The sequence below is a fragment of the Melanotaenia boesemani genome, chromosome 10 (assembly GCF_017639745.1).
Source record: "Melanotaenia boesemani isolate fMelBoe1 chromosome 10, fMelBoe1.pri, whole genome shotgun sequence".
In the NCBI taxonomy this organism is placed as follows: Eukaryota; Metazoa; Chordata; class Actinopteri; order Atheriniformes; family Melanotaeniidae; genus Melanotaenia; species Melanotaenia boesemani.
This window is the reverse complement of record NC_055691.1, coordinates 4,859,352-4,879,446: the sequence shown is the minus strand read 5'-3', so window position 1 is coordinate 4,879,446 and position 20,095 is coordinate 4,859,352. Positions and strand designations below refer to the sequence as shown.

At 39.0% G+C, this 20,095-nt stretch overlaps 2 protein-coding genes across 5 annotated transcripts in view; both read right to left on the bottom strand.

Moving 5' to 3' along the window:
* The window catches only part of arpin (actin related protein 2/3 complex inhibitor), a 14,703-nt gene extending 9,760 nt beyond the window's left edge, over nucleotides 1-4,943 (bottom strand). The window contains exons 1-3 of the mRNA XM_041996798.1: nucleotides 4,755-4,943; nucleotides 3,738-3,813; nucleotides 1,069-1,201 (exon numbers count right to left, since the gene is read on the bottom strand). Coding sequence (XP_041852732.1) covers nucleotides 1,069-1,201; nucleotides 3,738-3,813; nucleotides 4,755-4,846 — 301 coding nt within the window. The 5' untranslated portion in view covers nucleotides 4,847-4,943. The remainder of the gene's footprint in view (nucleotides 1-1,068; nucleotides 1,202-3,737; nucleotides 3,814-4,754) is intronic.
* fam169b (family with sequence similarity 169 member B) lies at nucleotides 3,744-20,095 on the bottom strand. Of its 4 annotated transcripts, none has more exons than XM_041996793.1 (10): nucleotides 19,977-20,095; nucleotides 19,244-19,371; nucleotides 17,760-17,862; nucleotides 17,591-17,676; nucleotides 13,853-14,015; nucleotides 12,873-13,055; nucleotides 8,871-8,996; nucleotides 8,670-8,740; nucleotides 6,027-6,412; nucleotides 3,744-3,813 (listed from the first exon to the last, which is right to left on the bottom strand). In XM_041996793.1, exons 1-9 carry the CDS (start codon nucleotides 19,987-19,989, stop codon nucleotides 6,101-6,103), a joined length of 1,185 nt encoding a protein of 394 aa, XP_041852727.1. In that variant the 5' UTR covers nucleotides 19,990-20,095; the 3' UTR covers nucleotides 3,744-3,813; nucleotides 6,027-6,100. The 4 variants fall into 4 exon arrangements, with proteins under 4 accessions (XP_041852727.1, XP_041852728.1, XP_041852729.1 ...); XM_041996794.1 differs by having other exon boundaries at nucleotides 19,244-19,429; nucleotides 19,977-20,083; XM_041996795.1 differs by lacking the exon at nucleotides 6,027-6,412.

Below are 20,095 nucleotides of genomic sequence, written 5' to 3'. Positions count from 1 at the left end.
AAGTTAATATTGCAACTTGCACACTGGACACGTTAACTCATGTCAATGCAAGCGGCCTATGTGCCAAACGAAAGCTAGGAACGCATGGCAGCCGTGAAGTACGCGGATGGGTCGCTAACAGAATGTTTATCCCAGCCTTTACAACAGCTGCTTGCTAGGTGCAATGCATCCTGAAACATCCAAAGACCAAGAAGAAAGAAGAGGAAAATCCAGCTCATTAATTGGTCAGGAATGAAAACAGCTTGTTCACCACAAGTAAACAATGGAGCAATAATCATTTTTTTCAGAGTTGGGGTTTCTGTTTTAACTTTGGTGTTTAAACCGAATACAGTTTTTATGAGAAGCTGCTTAAGATGAGCAGGAAGAGGGGTGGCGAGATATCCAACATGTGGTACGACACGCTCTGCATCACTTCCTCTCTCTGGTTATTGGTTTTTGGTCTGTTTCCTTCCACACCTTAAGGGAATTGCACCAGGGTTCACATGCAAGTAAACGAAGACACCCGGTTTTCAACCAGCACAGAGTTTGCTTCTTTGCTCCGAACCAGAGTGTGAATTAGTGTTCACACTGCTTCAGATGAACCGTACTATCCCTGGAAGCAGACAAGGGTTCATTTAAAGCAGGCCCGTGTGAAGAGGCTGGATGAAGCAGCCCCCAAAGACTATAATACACATGAGCTGCTAAATTACTTCCTGAAGACTGTATAATAAAAAGTAATGTTCCAGAAAAGACAATATCATTTAAAGTTAGAGAGCTTGTGTGTGGTAATTAATATCAGTGGAGTTACCACAGCAGCCAGGACACTTCTGGACTCAAAAACTCTTTTTGGTCCACAGATTCGTTTTGTTTTTCTCTCTCTCTCTTCTGTGAACTGGAATGTCCTCATTTTCAAACATATTTCCTCAAGTTTGACTCCTTCCCATGCTGCCAAAGCTTAAGATTAGGATTGTTTTGACCGCTTGTTCGGTCTGTTTTGACGCCGCAAAGCAGGAAAACACTCAAAAAACGGATTAAGTTTTCAGTGGAGAGGAAATATGCTAACTCAAATGTTTGTTGTTGTTTACTCACTGTAGGAGGACATGAGGAAGCCAGTGTTGACTTTTCTTGTGTCACTGAAGTTTGGCTCAACCTCCTTCCCGCTGGCATCAAACTTCCTCTGATGGATTCGGCCGGGCTTGATGTACAGTACATAGAAGCGGACCTGCCAGCAACAGAAGATAAAAGGAAAACAAAGGGTGGTTTGAGTTTCTGTCTCTGCTTATGTTTAGTCTCACATGTTCACAGTGACATCTTCTGAACTTCTTTCCTGTTAAGCTGCCATTCACACGGTCCAACAATGTCTTGCATAGTTTCACAACAACGCTTGCATTAGTTTGAGAAAAAGTGTACACATACAATCCTGGGGAAAAACCTGAATATTTCAGAGACTATCGTCTATCTTTACCTTTTCCCTTACCAATAACCACTTCCCCTACTACCCACTATTTAAGATTATTTTTAACCAGTAACAGTATAAGGTTTACTAAATTTTCTGAGACCATTTGATTTAAAAGACAGGGTTTTACCACTCACATTATTTTATGTATTTTCTTATTAATTTTATAAGTACTTTTCTTCTGATTAATTATGTTGTTTAGCATACCGGCCAAAGTGCATCACTGATGCTACTTTGTTTACAATAATTTACAAACACCTTAAAACTTATTTAAAAGCTTTTTTCAGTATTTTTCACCCTGTTCTAGGAATGTCCCAAAATCTTTTCATGTATCATGTTAGGTTCCTTAGCAGGGTCCTCAGAGCCTCCCTCCCGGTCTCTATTAGGCAGGGCACGAGCGTTCAACGCACCCACGTGGCTAATTAGCATAACGATACAGACGTAAGGACGCCGTTTCTTCATATCCACTGATAAACACACACACACCCCTTATTTTTCTTTCACGTATGAAATAGTTTGTACTAATCAATCATTGAACCTGTGAGAGATGGACAACAAACACCGACAAGTTAGTTTAGTAGGCTAGCTTAGACACAACACGTTAGCCCAGATGCGTTCAGTGTCGTCACGTCACAAAAGGCTGCGTTCAAAGTCATAATGGAACAATTACCGTGAGATATTACATGCTTGATTTAGGTTTGTTCGTTGTGTTTGTTTGTTTGTTTTTTTTCTTATTTGTTTACTTCTACATTACAATACTAAGTGTAATAAGGATTGTCTAGAATAAACTTTACTTACACTTTAAATTTTGTGAACATCATTTGCAGTGCAAATAATTACATACCCAAGAGCTTACTAAGAAAAATAAATAGATAAAAGGAAAAACAAGGAGATCAGATTTTAAGATTATTTACTGGAGAAGACCAAGTGTGCAGCTGATTCGAGTAATCACAAAACACCTATTTTGTTTGAGCATAATTTACATTTCAACTCAACTCATTTCAAACCATAGAAAGCACGGTCAAAGACTTTTAGTGGTCTCACTGGGCTCCATAATAGTGACCACTACTATTTATTAAGCCTGTCAAAAATACTTGCTCCCCCTTAACAAGGAACACTGCATCAGCAGTTGTTATTGTAAATAGCTCTAACAGTACTTACAGGTTGAAGCTTGCAAAGAAAATGCAAATGTCAAACTTTTTTGTTTTTAGCTCAAATTCATCAGCCTACCAGGTGGAAGAAGCTTCACTGAATTATACTCCAGTCATAATCACCATTGCTATAGCATGCATCCACTTTTGGTTATAAAGATGGACGTCAACCCATTTGTTCATACTTAACTACAGCAAAGCAGGAAAACCAAACTAACCATACTCATAGTTCCACATATTCCCAGCAGAGCACTTTGCTCTTAGACTGCAGGTTTACTTGTGGTCCCCAGAGTCTCTAAAAGTACAGTGGGAGGCAGAGCCTTCAGCCATCAGGTCCCTCTCTTGTGGAACCAGCTCCCAGTTTGGGTTCAGAAGGCAGACTCCCTCTCTACCTTTAAGATCAGGCTTCCTTTGTGATAAATAGGGTTGTTCTAGCCATCATTTAGTCATGCTGTCATAGGCTTAGACTGCCAAGGGACTTCCCATGATGCATTAAGCACTTCCTTTTCTTCTTTCTGCTTCTTATCTTCCATGCATAAACATATGACAGTCTTGGTATCATCAATGTGTTTCTCCTCTCTCAGCAGGTCTTCCCGGCTAAAAGTTGCAGCATCTTTTGGTCTCTGTTTCCTGTCCTCTGTGAGTGCAGCTCAAGGTATTCCTTGCTATCTATCAAACTAATTTGGCTGTTGACATCCAACTTTGGTACAACTTTAAGGTGGAAATCTAAGTGTTTTGTTACACTTTATGCCTTGAATTCAACAACATCAATATTGTTTTGAACCCTGGACACCTGCTGAATAAAAAAACCTGACTGGAATTAATTGCTGTTTTATGTCATTTGCTCACAGGTTAATGTTGTTCTCTAAGAGAGGAAACGATGTTTGGAAGAATCTGTTTACATCTTCATATTATTTGTTTACTTTGATAATGATGTGTAAGAATGAACCGAGAAATTATTTCCACAGTACAATTTTTGCTCATCATTGCCATCGAACACTCCCAGAATTAAGGAATCAAACAGTGTCAAACAGTTATTTTCTGTGTAAACCAAAGAAGACATAAAGATGCAAAGTTTTCTGGTGAAAACTAAGCACACTTCAGTTTTGTATTCTCCTGAAGAGAGAGGACATCAGACTTGAAAGAAGTACCTTTTGACTTTTGGCATCACTGATGGAATGTCTAGAAACATCCAGCAGTTTTCCTTCTAGAAGAACCCCGGGACCACTGTGTGCAAGAGAAAAACAGACAAATGAAACATGTAAAATTATTATATTTGGTTTGGTTTCACTGCCAAAATTAAAATAAATATTTTTCTTCGGTAGAGAACCCAATCCTCCATCACTAACACTAACAGAGGTGTAGTAACCTTGTATGCATGCTTGTATGAATTTATTGTGCAGCCCCCAATCAGATGGTCTCTGTGTACTTATATAAATGTTGCATACATGCACAGAAGTCATGTTTACAAATATATAATTGTGGACTTGATTGTGAACAGAGTAATGTTGCTAATGAAGCTTACTTTTGGAATGATCATTATTTTTATTTTGATATATATATATATATATATATATATATTCTTTAAAAAAAGATACTGAAGTGATGTGTTCAAATGTCTTGTTCAACTAGAAGTCCAAAAGACCTCAGAGATATATTATAACAAACACAATACCTAATACATCAACATATATGAATTATTAAAACATCATACCACACACACACACACACACTGCATTTTAAAAGCAACAGTTTTGACGTACAATACTTTTGGGCCGAATTTTTCTTTTGTCTTTCTTAGGCAACATGAGTACTGTGTCCCATGTCATGTCCAACGAACCTATACAATTGCTCTATGACAATAAACGTCTTATTAGACCTTACATCGAGATTATATATTTATTATGTCATATAACAATATATCGAGGTTCTGTGGTTCTTGCTAGTTCTTGCTTGGTGAGATGAGGGCAGTATAGCCATCAATACTATGCCGAATATGCCCGTAATAAATTGCCTTAAAATAATTATATTTTTATATTATGGCAATTATTCTGACTTGCTCTACGTGGTGAAGAAAAAGAAATTGCTCGTTTGTCCACTGGAGTTTGGTGCTGCCTCCACAGAACAGGAACAGAAGCTGCTCTAAATGTAAAACTTTGAGCCCCTACCTTTCAAACTCAGACGGTGACCACACACCCTCAAACTTCTCATTGTGTACCGGCTTGTTCTGCAAAGACGTGTGGTGATAAATTCGGCTCATCTTCCAAAAATCTTTACTGTCCTTCCCGTCTCAGAGATTTTTCCTGTTCCCAAACTTCCTGTTCCTACATCTGCGTGAGAGAGGTGCGCTCGGTTGCTTAAACCAGAGGTGCCGAAGGCCCTGTTAGACAGGCGGAGTAGAAGATGTGGCGTGTGACGACTGTAGACTAGGGGTTAATACAAAAATAATAATCATAAACCGGAACACAAAAAGATAAAGTGTTTGGTTTCTTTGTTGTAACAATTCGCATTCATAATAAATATTTTTCCCTTATAACCATTGTGCCTAAAAATTTGACATTTTTACTGGCTTTAATCAGTTTAAACAGTTTTCTCATTGTAGGCTCATGCAGGAAACGTTTGTATTTTTGCCAGTCATATCATGGAGACATGGGGCCACCAGGGGGCGCTAAGAGTGATTTCTTTGTGTAGTAAATAAACTAATTTCAGATCGTGAAAACGTGATTAGCTGTTGGTTTAGAATTTTTGAAAAATGACTATCAGAAGTTCATTGATAATGAAAATGATTCTTGTTTGCAGCCTTCCAGACTTTGCAATGTGATGACATATTTTCTGTGTCCAAAACAGTGACTTGTTTTACAATACAATAATAGAGACTTCACTAGGGCACCAACATCTTCATGCATAGATACAAGTTTCTGATGATGTTAGACAAGTTCATTTGTGACGCTACACTCTTCATGAGGATGAACAGATTTAGTCATCCAACACAAGAAGTCTTCATTTATTGTGACTCTTGCCACCTGTCCTCAGAGTGGGGAAACTACACTGTTGCAGTATAAATGAATGAGGATGGATGGTTTAATGCAGTGATTCCCAACCTGTTTTCCTTTAGGACCTCCTTTATGCAAATACTAAAAAGCCAAGGACCCCCTGGCCCACCCCTTGCTCAATCCATGCTTGGTTTATGTTTTCAAAAGTGAGATTCTCACCATAAATACTGTATTCTGGCTGAGTCCCGTCCTTCCATAAAGCCAGCGTCAAATTAACAACATATAGCCTTACTTTTTTGGTCCTAAAATAGGGACAGTGTTTGGACATTAATCGCAATGGCTCTGAATGTTCAAAGCTTAGGAAACCCCTTGTGCTTATTGGGGGTCCAGGACCCCAGGTTGGGAACCACTTAAAGAGATGTGGAATTAAAATAAGTATAAATTCACCTATACAGTTTAGGTAGATGTCCGCCACTTGAGTGTACGAAGCGTTCCCTGTTGCATATAAGTTCTGCGTGAATTCACAGATTGACAGTCATTCTAGATCTTTTGGCACTTTTTTGCATTTCCTCCGGTTCATCGCTGCTGTGCTTTCCTGACAGAGTGTCCTTGGATTTCAGAGCTTGCACTGTGATTTGGGACCTGGTGAGAGGTTCACAGTCCAAAACATCAGCATTAACTGCAGGGTTACATCTTGTCCCAGAGATCTTGCTGCTCAGGGAGATTTTTCCATGGTTCATATCACCAGGTTTAATCTGTTGCTCAGCAGAGGCTCTTAGCAGTAGAGTGTTCATGTTACAGCTACTCAGTGAGATATGGTCCATTTCACAAGTCTGTATAAAAATAAAAAACAACAACAAAAAAAGCTTAACATGACTCAAACATCTGCTTTCATTTGTTTTTAAATTTAATGTCCATTATATTGTTACAACTCACCCGACCTACCATCACTCATAATCAGATCACATATAAAGGTTTTTTATAAACAATCACTTTTCCTGTGGCCTTCAATGACCCATAAAAATACTTACTTTTGGAAAACAGTGCTCTTATTGCTCCTTATTCATCACCTTCATAAAGAATTTATATTCCCAAGTTTATTGTTAATTTCAAAATCTTACTATTTTTTCTTAGAACATCAACAATGACAAGACAACCTTCCTCCATAACAACATTAACAGAGCTGTTAATAAGAATCCACATTATTTACAAAAAGTTTATTAAACCAATTTAAAGACACAAAACAATCACAAAGAAACTAAAACACAAACTTAAACAAGGGCAAAGTTAGTTTTTTAAATGTCATTTTAATGTTAGACTATAAGCCGGATCGTTTGTAAGATTTCGCAGCCTGTAGTTTCTCATTAGACGGTTACTGTGGTGGAGATGAAAAGTGATGGTCTGAACAGCAGAAGTGGCTCATTAATCAAACCTGCCACACCCTGAATTAGGCTTGGGTCCCTAAAGTCCCCATGAAATCAAATTAGATGTTAAATCGTTTGTAATCTGTCTTGAACTATATGTTGTTAATGTATCAACAGTTACGTTTGCGATGTGATCAGTTGTGTTTACATGATGGAAATATTTAATATGATCAAAACACTTTTGGTTCCGGCTATGAAGAAGACAAAGAAGATTTTATCCAAATATATTAAACATTTGATCAAGCAACTTGTTTTTTTAAGTCTTTTGACCATCGAGATGCTCATTAATCTTTAACTCAGAATTTCCAAAAAAGAAAAAAACGTATCTGCCACAGTATTGTTCTGTTTTGCCGCCATTTTTCAAGTCTTTCCTGAAACTAATCAGGTCCAAGCACGTACATAAAGAAAATGCACCATCAGATTGAGTGTATATATGGTCATTCTTACTTGTTGATCAGATAGATTGAGTGTATATATGGTTATTCTTACTTGTTGATCAGATAGATTGAGTGTATATATGGTTATTCTTACTTGTTGATCAGATAGTGAAAATTAGACTACCCCCCTGAATTGATCGGATCAAAAGTGCTCCATGTAAACGCAGCTAATCACCTGAGAGGTTTGTAGGTATTGTTAATGTCCTTTAGCAGCACTGATTTCTAACTTTGGGCTGAGTCTGCTCAGGCCACTGAAGCAAACAAATCTTTTTACCATAAATCTGTAAATGTGCAGCAGAAGATGGGAGTGTTCTAGCCTTTCTATGGGGGTTAACATGATTTGAAATGGTAAAGTTACAAAAAACACAGTGACCTCAGTTATTTAGAAGCTCTGCTGATTTCACTGATTTGTTTCCAGGTGAGTTTGTCTTTGATGTTCGCATTTTAATCCAAAACGTATCAGTCAGCTGAGACACTTTTCAGGAATTTTTTGGGTTTTTTTTTTCTGCCGTAACAGACCTCATTGTGTAACAGCACTATTTGTTATCCTTTATGATAATACTTGATAATCCAGTCCACGTCACAGAATCTATTTTTACATGTGCAAATCTCATTTTGACAACTCCTGTGAAGTGGAAATCTTATTCCCCTTGTAATCTTTGGTGCTTCTCTTAGAATCCAGCTGCCTTCAAGTCAAACTCTTAGGACTAAGAGTTTATATTATCGGCAGTGGAAATGATGATCAGTGACTTCACAAGTGGAGGAATGACAAAACTGTAAGTAAATATTTTTATCCCAGCAGAACAAGAGCTTCTGTTAAACATCTGGAAGAATACTACAAGAATAATTCTCAATAGGTAACACTGAACAGGGAAAAAAGCAAAAATCAGTGTGAAGATTTCCTTTAACGTGACAGTTTGAAGTTCATGTTCTAACCACAAAACCCTGTTCTCAACCTCCTTCTGACCTCAGTGATCTGTTGCTGTAAAAGCCAACCCAACAAAAATGTCAAAGCAAGAAATCAACAATTTAATCAAACTAAAAAGTTCAACCAGATTCACATCACATGCACAAATTACCTGTTAATAAATGAAGGGTTTGTGCTGCTTAATGTTGCACCATGTTTGCTGAACATCTGCACAATGTGTGCTGGAAAATTTGTAAATGATGTTCACACAATCTCTTTCAGCCTATATATATAATAACTTCAGATAATGTGGCATTCTCACCTGCTGAAATGAGATGCTGCCTTTATTCTGTTGTGTTTGCCCTGATGTTGGACTGCTCCCCTCTTTAATGCCTAGAAGAATTGCATCAATGAAGTTGTACACCTTGTTTCACCGTCTGAACTCTTCAGGAAATATATTTTGGTAAAGCAAAATGTGACATTCTTGCAAGCATCTAAACAGTTAAACACTAGTGTAACATACCAAGGTGGTAACGGTCCAGCCGGATGTTGAGCCAGATGTTTCGTCGCTGAGTCCAGCCTCCTGGAGCCTCCACCTCATACAGACGCTCACGGTGCTCCTCATGCTGCTGCAGGAAGCTCCTGACCACTAAACACAGCATTCACAACAGGGATTGGTCTTAAGCACCACCACCTTAAAAGATTATTTGTCTTAATTCTTATTCGTGTGTCTCTATGAGTCATTTAACTGCATTTCTAAGCTCTGTTGTAGGACTGAGAAACATCATCCTGCAGTTTCCATGTTTTCAAATGTTTGCTGTCAGTCTTAGAGCAAAGATCAGCCTTTTATCCTGTAAAGGAATACCAGCCTGCTGTCCAGAAAACCCTGTATGATCGACAAGTTTTATTACTTAATAAAGATTGCATGTACACAAACCACAATACTTCTGGAGTAGAGTTCACAGTGCCATTCTTGGGGAACACTGAACGTAGCATATCAGCAAAAACAGCTCAAAACATATGTTAAGCACGGTGGTGGAGGGTTGATGATTTGGGCGTGTTTTGCAGCCACAGGATCTGGACACCTTGCAGTCACTGAGTGGACCATGAACTCCTCAGTAAACCAAAGTATTCTAGAGTCAAATGTAATGTGTCTGACAGCCAGTGCTTGGCTAATACTGGCTCATGCAACAGAAAAATGGTCCCAAACATGGCAGCAAATCTACATCAGATTCGCAGAAAAGAAAAAAAAAATGTTTAAGGTTGGTCCAGTGAAAGTCCAGACCTCAATCTGATGAATATGGTGTCATAGGATCTGAAGACAGCTGCGCATGTATGATGCAAATATTAATGAACTGAAGCAATGTTGCAGCAGAGTCAACGAAAATTCCTCCACAATCACAAACAAGTTCTTTCTTTTTACTGCCGCTAAAGGTGATTCTGCAAGTTAGTGAGTCACAAGGTGCACTTTGCCCACTGTTTCTGTTTTGACTTAGGTTTGGTAAATGTGTAATAATATTCATCCCCTGAGGATAAACAAATTATTTCTAATCTAATTTAATAAATGTTGTATTTATCTGATTTTAGGAACTGGTTAGGATCAGATGATATCTGCTATTACGTTATGTAAAACCAAAGAAAGTGTAACTGTATTCTGTGGAGGTGTCAGGCGAGCCAGAGAGAGAAGCCGGACACAAGTACAGGGACAAAGCCAAAGTGTTTAATGAAGCCTCTAGCACAGATGTTTAGGCAACAGAGACAAACAAGAGAGAAACAATGCTACACAATGATTTAGATTTAGTCTGTGCGGGGAGTCTGTATCGGTAGACGACCAGGTGCAGACTGATGATGATGAAGATGGGATGCAGGTGAGATCCAAGATGGCTGGAACAAAGGGATTCTGGGTAATTTAGTGCTGGGACCGGTGGTTAGAACTCAGGGGAAGTGGAGCGCACCCAAGAGGCAGGTGTAGGCATGACAGGAGGATAAATTTTACCAGATGTACTACACATATATGAAAGTTTCTTCTTTTGATGTACAGAAGTTGAATGTATTCATGGCATTTTTGCCACATAACACAAGATAAAGTAAAAATGTCACGGACTTCAATAGTTTATTAAAACATAACAAAAAAAGAGCCATGGGTCGGTTTGACCTTGTGGAAGTTAGTGTTAGAAATAAATTACTCTTCTCCTCAGCTTTCAGATTTGTTTTGGGATCTCTGTGAGGAGTGTTTAGTTCGGGAATTAAGATTAAAATGTCCCAGCAGGATAAGTGTGTCATGACCTGTGTGTTCGATCTGCTGTGAAACATAATTATACAACTACTGACAGCATGTGGTTATGAACATTTAAGAGTAGCTTTCATAGTTATTCCCATCTGGCATGAATGCAACCAGTGGAAAATTTGACAGCCAATGAAAAATGTTGTTTGTCTTCCAAATATGGCAATCCAGTTGGCAAAGTTCTTCTCCAGAGGGGTATTGCACGAAACCAGAATAAAGCAATCCAGGATAATTAAACAAGCCCAGCTTGACCTAGCTTGCGCGGCCTATCCTGGCTTAATTGGTTGCACGTTTGCTGAGCCAGGATGAGAAGGTGCGGCTAGGTTAAGCCAGGTGAAGATAGTTGGGATAAGTGCGTGTGCACGGCATACTGAAGCAGACCTCGCGATCGCTCACAGAATCACCGATGGGGAAATGGATAAAAGTCGCGCGTCCTACGTCACGGCCGCTGAACAACAGCTCCTGACGGAGTTCTCTGACGAAGTTAAGGATATTATAAGGAAAAAAGGCAATACCAATGCCATAAGTAAAGAACGCGAGAGAGCCTGGCAGACAATAGCCGACCGGCCCAATGCATAAGTGGTCAAAAACTGTACAATTAATAAACAGTGCTCCACTGGAACTGTCATAATTAGGCTACAATTAAAGGAGTTACTTTTCAAATCCACTAACTGTTGTATACTTTAAGAGTGACAAGCAGGTGCATGTTACTCAGGAAATGTAGAGTATGATTAGGTGCAAACAATTATCCACAATGTGTCATTTAATCTATTTTCCTCATGTAACGTTTTTATCTATTTGATCTTTCTGTCCTTCATAAAGGACAAACCTGTCTGGCCATAAAAGGAACCGGCAGCAAGAAAAAATTAAATAAAAGAACATTTTGCAGGCTGGTAAGTGACTCCAAAGTAGAAACTGTCCGCTTCATACAAGGTACACAAAGTACTGCAATTCTACTGCACATGACATTTCCTTTACAGACTTCACAAACTGTCAGAACGCTTTATTCAGGGCACCTGGAGAGAGAGAGAGAGCTGGCAGATGTTAAAAGCTGACTCAAAAAGAGCAAGCTCCAAGAAATGGAGCTGGATCTTGAGATTAAACGCCGGACACTCAGAAAACTGGACCTGGAAATCCAGTAACCGAAAATCTGTATCTCTCAATGACATAGTCATCTCCAAAGGCCAGGGGATGTGAGCTGTCCCTCAAGACTCGTTCACATCTGAATGCTCTTCTGAGGATTCGGGCTTCCTCGTCCAGCACATCCTCCGAAAAAAGGGCAAGCCATTATGAAGAGGGGACAGGTGAAGGGGAGTTGGACCTGAATATTCTACATTGCCCTCGTCACGGATTTCTTTGAATACACCTTTGTAACCTCATCCGCTGTGTTTTGTAATCTCAATTAATGCAATAAAACACATATTTATAAAACCTCTGACAGCAATTTGACGAGCAGTCTTCATTAGCATAGCAATATAACACTTGGCCTGATGAAATCATGCACTTATGACCAAGTTGATATTGTGTGATGAAATCGTGATCCTGTATTTAAATAAAATGACTAAAAAAAAAAAAAAAAAAAAACTTAAAAAAAAAAAATTTATATATATGCACTGCACTAGCACTACACGACAGCACCTGGGTCTAACTGGACTCAAAAGCGGTCTGACTAACACTTAATTATGACGTCCCATCTTGTTTGAATTCATGCTTGTGTTGTTCTTACTCTCAAATGTAAGTCGCTTTGGATAAAAGCGTCTGCTAAATGACTGTAGAATAGAATAGAATAATAATACTACAACTCGAATCCATATAAAAAGGCTGTTGCGATTACGAACAGATTTCGATTAAATGTACAGTGACTGTATATGTAATATTTTAATACTGGATGATTAAAATGACGCGCCATACTTAGGAAGACCATGGACATGCTGTAAAACACATTAATTCCTCACAGAATTGACGTTGGACATGCAGGTGACTCGCTAGGATTAATCTTAGCCTGAGCAGTAAGCCTGGTCTGGAGCAGGCTAGCTGCAGCGGATAAATCACCACAGTAACTTGGCCGGGATTAGTTTGAGCTGCTTTCATGCAACCGACTTAGGGCTAAATTCAGCCAGGATAACCAACATATCCCGGCTTAATCGCTTATCTTGGTTTCGTGCAATACCCCTCTGGACATGAAGGGAAGGAAGAATGTAAATAAACACAAGAAGAAGCTGAAGTAGGACCTCTGCTCACCTGCTGCCATGCTCGGTGATAATGGAGAGCTGATTCCCAGAAACTCCTCAGAGGAGAAAGAGGAGCAGAAATCCACCAGAATCTGAAGGCTGAAGCCTCTCCTCCTGCAGCTCCTTCTTACCAGCACCGTGTCGAGGACGGGCAGCAGGTAGCTGCAGCTGGTCCAGCCGTCACACAGGCTGCCTGAAACAGCAGTTTTACGAGAAGATTTGTGGTCCACATGATATTCTAGTCAGTAATTTAGAAGGAGTGCAGAAATGTATGCACTGTTAAAGACATTTATGTAGAGTCTTCCTTAAATTTTAGATAGATCTATTTCTTTATTTCTTATTATTCTACATATGATTTCTTTATTATTTCGTATTGCATTGTTTAAAGTGTTTCTTGTTATACTGTCATGTATTTTATTTTGCTGTAATTTTACAACAAGCCCTTTGGGCAGCATGAGTTATGGGAAATGTGCTATGTAAATATTTTTGACCTATATATTTTTTTCTGTAAATGTAGAGAAGAAAAAGCTAAAGTAACCTTTAGTTCTCTAAAAAGTTCAACAACAGCAGTTTGTAAAAATTGAAATAAAAAAAATGCAGTTTTTGCTATAAGTTTTAAAAACGTTTGACTGGCACTGCGCGCATCTATCTGTCCGTCCATTGTCTAAATCCTTTAATTCAGAGCAGGGTTGCACAAGAGCTGGAGCCAATCCCATCGGCTACTAGACGAGAGGCAGGGTACACCCTGGACAGGTCACCAGTCCATTGCAGGGCCATGTTTAACCATTTATGAATCAATACAAACAACATGGTGCTCTATATCACATGTTTCCATTAAATTTCTACCCCATGGTACAAGCAGCTGCTTTCTGAGACAACAACTGACTACAGACCCCAACAAAGTTCTGTGTTGACTTTACAGATATTTCATAAAGCTTTGTAAACATTTAGATGTTATTTTCCAACAGTCATCAACACCCACCCCCCCACCTTTGTGTTTGACGCTGTAGAAGCCGACCGCCTGGTTGTCCATCCACAGCACTTTGCAGCTCTCTGTGCGGGGGTGCAGGGAGAATAACACCTCCCCTGACGAAGGCCTCTCCACTACCTGACTGAGCAGGAACACAATCACCCGCTCCATCATCGTCTGCACCTGCGGACAGTATGCTGGAAAGTATTATACATTGTTTTGTTTAGTTCTTGGTTTGTTGTTGTTTCTCAGATGTTTAACTTTCTACATTCCAACTGTCATCTATAAAGCATGCTGAACTCTTCTAACCAGTTCAAAAAATGTAACACAAATAAGACTTCAGGTATTAGTTACCACACATTCACCCCCAGGTCTCCTCCTAGATCCAGATGCATAAAACTGTGATAAAGTTCCTGACTAAAACAAAGGCAGAAATTGCTTTTGACAGATTCATACAGTCGTGATCTTATAGGTCTCAATCACTGTGAAATTTTATGCATGGGCACAAATCCTTTCGCTCCAAAATTTAGCCATGAATGCTTAAAGCTGGTTATTTGCAAATCAAAGCATTGTGTGCACCACAAGTAAACAGCTATGACAATGAAAGCAACAGCAAAGAAGAAACATTTAACAGAGTGTGAAGCAGAAACTGTGACTCACTTATTCCAAATGGTGCTCTAGCACCTGTCAAACAAAGCTGGTACTGCAGTTTTAAGGCTCAGAAGGTTCGCACTTCACTGTTTCTCCATTCTTTGATTTAGTTTTACATGGCACCTTTAATTCAAACCAGAACAAAAACTACTGCATTAAACAATAAAAACCAATCAGCAATCAACTCTTAGAGTTCAGGGTAAAGGACCCAGCAAGGGCTCAAGAGAAAAAGCTTGATTACAAATAAGAGGCTATTTTGCAAGTCAGCTCACATAATGGCAGCATCAGAGCTGCAGGCAGCTGGCAGCCCCGTCTGATCCGCACTGGATGAAGACAGAGCCTCGGTTGGAGGTCATCCAAAGGGAGATGCAAATCAAGTATCATGGTATGCTACCAGTACCATCAGTGTCACGGACAGTCTGCCTGATGACCTTAACACATTTTACACCTGCTTTGACACCTCCAGCCCCCACACAGAGACGAGGCTCTTAGACACCTGGACAACAACACCCCAGTCGTCTCAGTCCAGCTAAACAAAGCTCTGAGGAGGATCAACCCTCACAAAGCAGTAGGACCAGACAACATCCCTGGACAAGTCCTCAGAGCATGTGACAACGAGCAGACTGACATTCTCACCTCCATATTCAACCTCTCCCTCAACCAGAGAAGTGTCCCATCCAGCTTTAAGACCACTACAATTGGCCCCTCCCCAAAAAGAGCCCCTCTAGCTGCCTGAATGACTACAGGCCAGTAGCACTCACTCCAATCATTATGAAGTGCTTCGAGAGAGAGGTGCTGACCCACATTCAGAGCTTCCTACCAGATACACTGGACCCCCTGCAGTATGCCTACTGGTCCAACAGGTCCACCTCAGACACTACTGCTGCAGCCCTGCACATCTCCCTCTCACACCTGGAGAATAAAGACTCCTACATCAGGATGCTCTTTATTGACTACAGCTCAGCATTCAATCTGGTCATCCCCACAAGCTCACCCACAAGCTGTTTTTCCTGGGACGACACCCCATCCTCTGTGACTAGTTCCAGGACTTTCTGACTGGCAGGCCTCAGTCTGTCAGGACTGGGAACAGGACTTCAGCCAGCATCGTCACTAACACTGGCACACCACAGCAGACTGGAGCAGAGCTTGTCAGAGAGCCATTTAATTTGAATCAGGTGTGTTGCAGCAGGGAGACATCTAAAACCTGCAGTATAGTGGGCCTTGAGGACCAGGGTTGGGAATCACTGCCCTACACCCTGTTCACCCATGACTGTATGGCCTCCCACAAGGACAACACCATCCTGAAGTTTGCGGACGACACTGCTGTGATAGGACGCATCACTGGCAGGAACGAAGCAGCCTACAGGAGGGAGGGGGCCCTCTGGTGGCATGGTGTGAGGACAACAACCTCATCCTCAACAAGGACGAGACCTCTCTGCAGAGCATCTACCAGCACAGAGTCCACAGGAGAGCTGCCTCCATCATCAAAGACCCCACCCACCCCCAACATGGACTGTTCACTCTCCTCTCCTCATGCAGGAGATACAGGAGTCTGAAATGCAGGACAACCAGACTCAGAAACTCTTTGACTGTTTACATTGTCAACCACAGTAACAGTAATATTGTTTACTGTTTTATGCCTCTTATTATTTATAATAGATATTGTACAGGCATCTTACCGGCTACCTCATGACAGTTTTTGCACAGTTAATCATTCGTTGTTGAATGTATCACAACAGGTTATATTATATATTATTTATACACTGTACTTTTAAGATTACTTAGGAGTTTTTTTTATAATCTTTTATGGCATTCAATGTGGACAGCAAAGTAAGAATTTTATTGTTCAGGGAAACTTGTTTCCTTATTGTGCAAATGACAATAAACGCTTTGAATTTGAATTTGAATGCTGACTGCCTTAAAAAGCAACTGGAAGCCTTTATTAAGGCTTCGACTGAATCTTGAAGGAAAATCTAAATGCTTGTTCTCTTTTTGAAGCCTCATTACCGAAGTCTTCGACCGCCATGAAGCTTTGCTGCAGCTACTGACAGCACCCACAAAACAAAATGAGTACATAAGAAAACCTATGGTTGTAGTAAGTTTTTCCTGAATCATATACTATTTTCAGATTCTGTTATTCATCTATGTTATAATGAAACAAACTGATGTGGGTTTTTAATGTATGTAACTCAGTTATCTGTTTTTTAGAATAATGTATCTAATGTGTAAACGTTTAGACACGCCGACCTCTAAAGTTAATTATGTCGCATCCCGTCGGCTGACTGCTCATTTGTCTGGGTGGTGTGACAGAAAGTCATGTCCATTTTTTAACCACTTTGAGCACATAAAACGTTTTTTATTTGCTTTATTTAGCTTCTTTTTTTTTTTTTTAGTTTAACATAAATTATTGATGAATTTTGGTTCATCCTTTTTGGAGAAAAATAAATTAAATCTATATTTTTGGAACAAAGAGCCACAAGTATGTATGAAAGTAACACCTACTTGTGATGCCTTAAAAAAAAGAAAGAAAGAAAATCTTAATCACACTTTTCCCCCTTTTTTAGGTAAAATATTTAGTCTCTTTTCTGTTTCGACATCATATCAGGCTTAAATTGTTGTAAAACCATCTGAACTACATGTTTGGTGCATGCATGTTCTTGAGTTGAACCCAGAACCTCCCACACCTAAAAAGACCTCCTAGACCAACAAGCTTCATCACAGATGTCTTTGTTTCAACTTTATCATCTTTCTCCATTAATGCATATCAAAATTGTTGATAAAACGTATACTCAACCACTATAAGTGAAAAAGATAATGACTGGATCTCTGCTGTAAAACAAAACTGAACAGACTTTACTTGTATGAGGAGATGAAAAACAAATGAGCTCTACTTTGTCCCTGATATCTGACGTCTATATTTCTACCCCAGAGTATACAGTAAGTGATTAATAGTGCATGAGAATTATGAAGGAAATTATTTGCATTGCTAAAAATTTGACTAAATTTAATGTTTTAAATACGATACAGCAACTTAAAATCCAAATCAGCATGGCAGGTTGTGTGGTAGTGACACTGTCATAAAATCAGAAGAGCATCAGCACAGTTACCGACACCAAGCCACTTCTGGATTTACTTGACGTTCGCAACACATCATCCAAATGCCACCACTTGCCATGCAGGTATAAAGCCACCACTGGAAGGTAACATCAGAGCAGCAAGAATTAGTGGTTGTCAGATCTGCAGCTCCTGTAGAGAGCAGCGTGTTCAGCTCCAAACCTTTAGTTTGATCATCTGGAGGGTGAAGTGCCAGCACCACACAGGTTGGTTGCTCATCTTCAAACAGCTGCAGCTGGCTTATATTTCTCGCTGTTATCTCCACCTGTGTTGTGTAGAGAGAAAGATGAAGTCTAAAAAACGGTTTAATAATGTAAAACCATGAAGGTTCATTTTCTTGCTAAAGAGATAATAACATCTTGATTATTATGGTTTTTTGTTTGGCACAGATAACCAGACCCGCAGAAATCAAGCTATCCTGTCTATGATAAAAAACAGTCTTTGCAAACAGACATGACTACAATTTGTGTCTGTGACAGAATCCATCAGCAGTTAGGTCTTCTCCGACGACTCCTGAGTAGTCAATGTCTCTAGAATATTATTGTTATTTTTTTACAGAACAGCTACTGAATCTGTGTTACTGTATGCCATTATCAGCTGGTTTGCAAACTTGACTGTAAAGTCAAAAGCACAGATACTAAGTCTGATAAACTTTTATCTCCTCAAGACTTGTCTGTACAAAACACCCTCAGACAGGCTAAAAGCATTTTATCTGACACTTCCCACATGGACTGCATGGGATTTACAGCATACCTCTACTGAAACTGATTTTAGTGTTGTTTATTTATTTTATTGTTTTTAAGTTTACTTTTTATGGATGGTTATTTATTGATTATGGATGTGTAAATGTACGTGTTGTCTATGTAGCAGATCCCTCTGTACAAAAAGAGAGACCAACAAAGATTCCAAATCTTCGAAATTATCCATGATTTGGTTTTCCTTTTTGATTTAGTTAAGGTAATATAATGCAAGTTTATTTGTAAAGCACATTTCATGTACAAGACAACTCAGAGTGCTTTACATAAAACATTAAAAGCATTACTGATGGTCCAAAGAAAGCATTAAAAAGTAGCAAAAGGCAGCAACAAATAGTAAAAATCATAATAACTTATAATAAAATAATAAATTACAATGAAATGATTAAAACTAGATATGTTAAAAGTTACCATGCAGATATCATGCATAGGCACACGAGAAAATAAATGTTTTTAACCTGGATTTAACAGTGTCTACATTTGGTGAAAGTTTAATTTCCACTGGCAGTTTGTGGCAATTTCATTTAAAAAAATAGCTGGATAAAATTACATTTATTACTACAAACAGCTTTATTGTCTTGAGAAAAGATATGATCTTGAAAAGTCAGTATGAAAGTAAATAACTGCAGGCATATAGTTAATTAGGAAAAAAATACCACGCAATTTACTTTAGTAAGAAAGTAAATAACTTAGTTATATAATATACAAGATTATATACAAGAAATTAGATAGATTTTAGCTTTTCAAATGTGACTTGTCCTTGTTTCATACGTCAGAAATGTGAAGATCTTTAAGTTTAAGATCACAAACAGGAAAGAAAAGTTGGCACGAGATGATTATTTTGATTATTAGCATCCCTTAATTGTGAGTTATGAAATAGAGTTGTGGTACCTTTGAGGTTTGTGAGCACTGAAACCACTCATTGCTGCATGGTGTTGCAGCCAAAGTGGAGAGGTACTGTTGAGCTGCAGAGTTCAGCTCGGTGTCATCCACAGCTGGCAGGTCTACTGGGTACATGACTTCTCAGCGGGAAGACAGCAGTTTCATGTTAAGTCACACAACAGCAATGTCACGACTCTGTTAATAACATGTTTATTTACAAGAGTAGTGAGTGGGGTGACGAAGTCAAAAAAAAAAAAAAAGACACCTTGTACCAGCTTTCGATGACAGATGTTCGCCCACCAGATTATGTTCGTGGCAGTTAAAATTTATTTGCTAACACAACAGAACATTTTGTTACTGTAACTTCATTGTTGTGAACATCGTCATATACGTTGTGTTAATTAACAGCTAAGATTTATTTTATTCTAAAATTAATGCTTGGATCATGCAGTCACGCGGAGTTACACGAAAGAATATTTTGCTGAGTCATGTATCTAAGAAAGTTACATAACTCAGACACATATTGGGAAGTGAGTCAAAAGTTATTTTGGATGACAATGAGTTTGGGTGTTTTACATGTCTTGACTATGTTGTACCTAAAATGACTGATACGATAACAAACAACAGTTGTGTGTACACGAACTTCTACCTCAGTAATGTCAACAAAAATAAAAATGTAATTCCAATTTTATTTTTTATTTTTTTTTAGCTTAAACTAAAAAAAAGAAGATAATTAACTTACTTCCTGTTGACATGAGAAGATATTTGAGATACCTCTAATGTTTCGTCCGTGCATGAAACTTTTGAGACCACCTTTTCCCTTTTCCCTCCTTTGACCGGCAGCGCCACCATAAGGTCGAA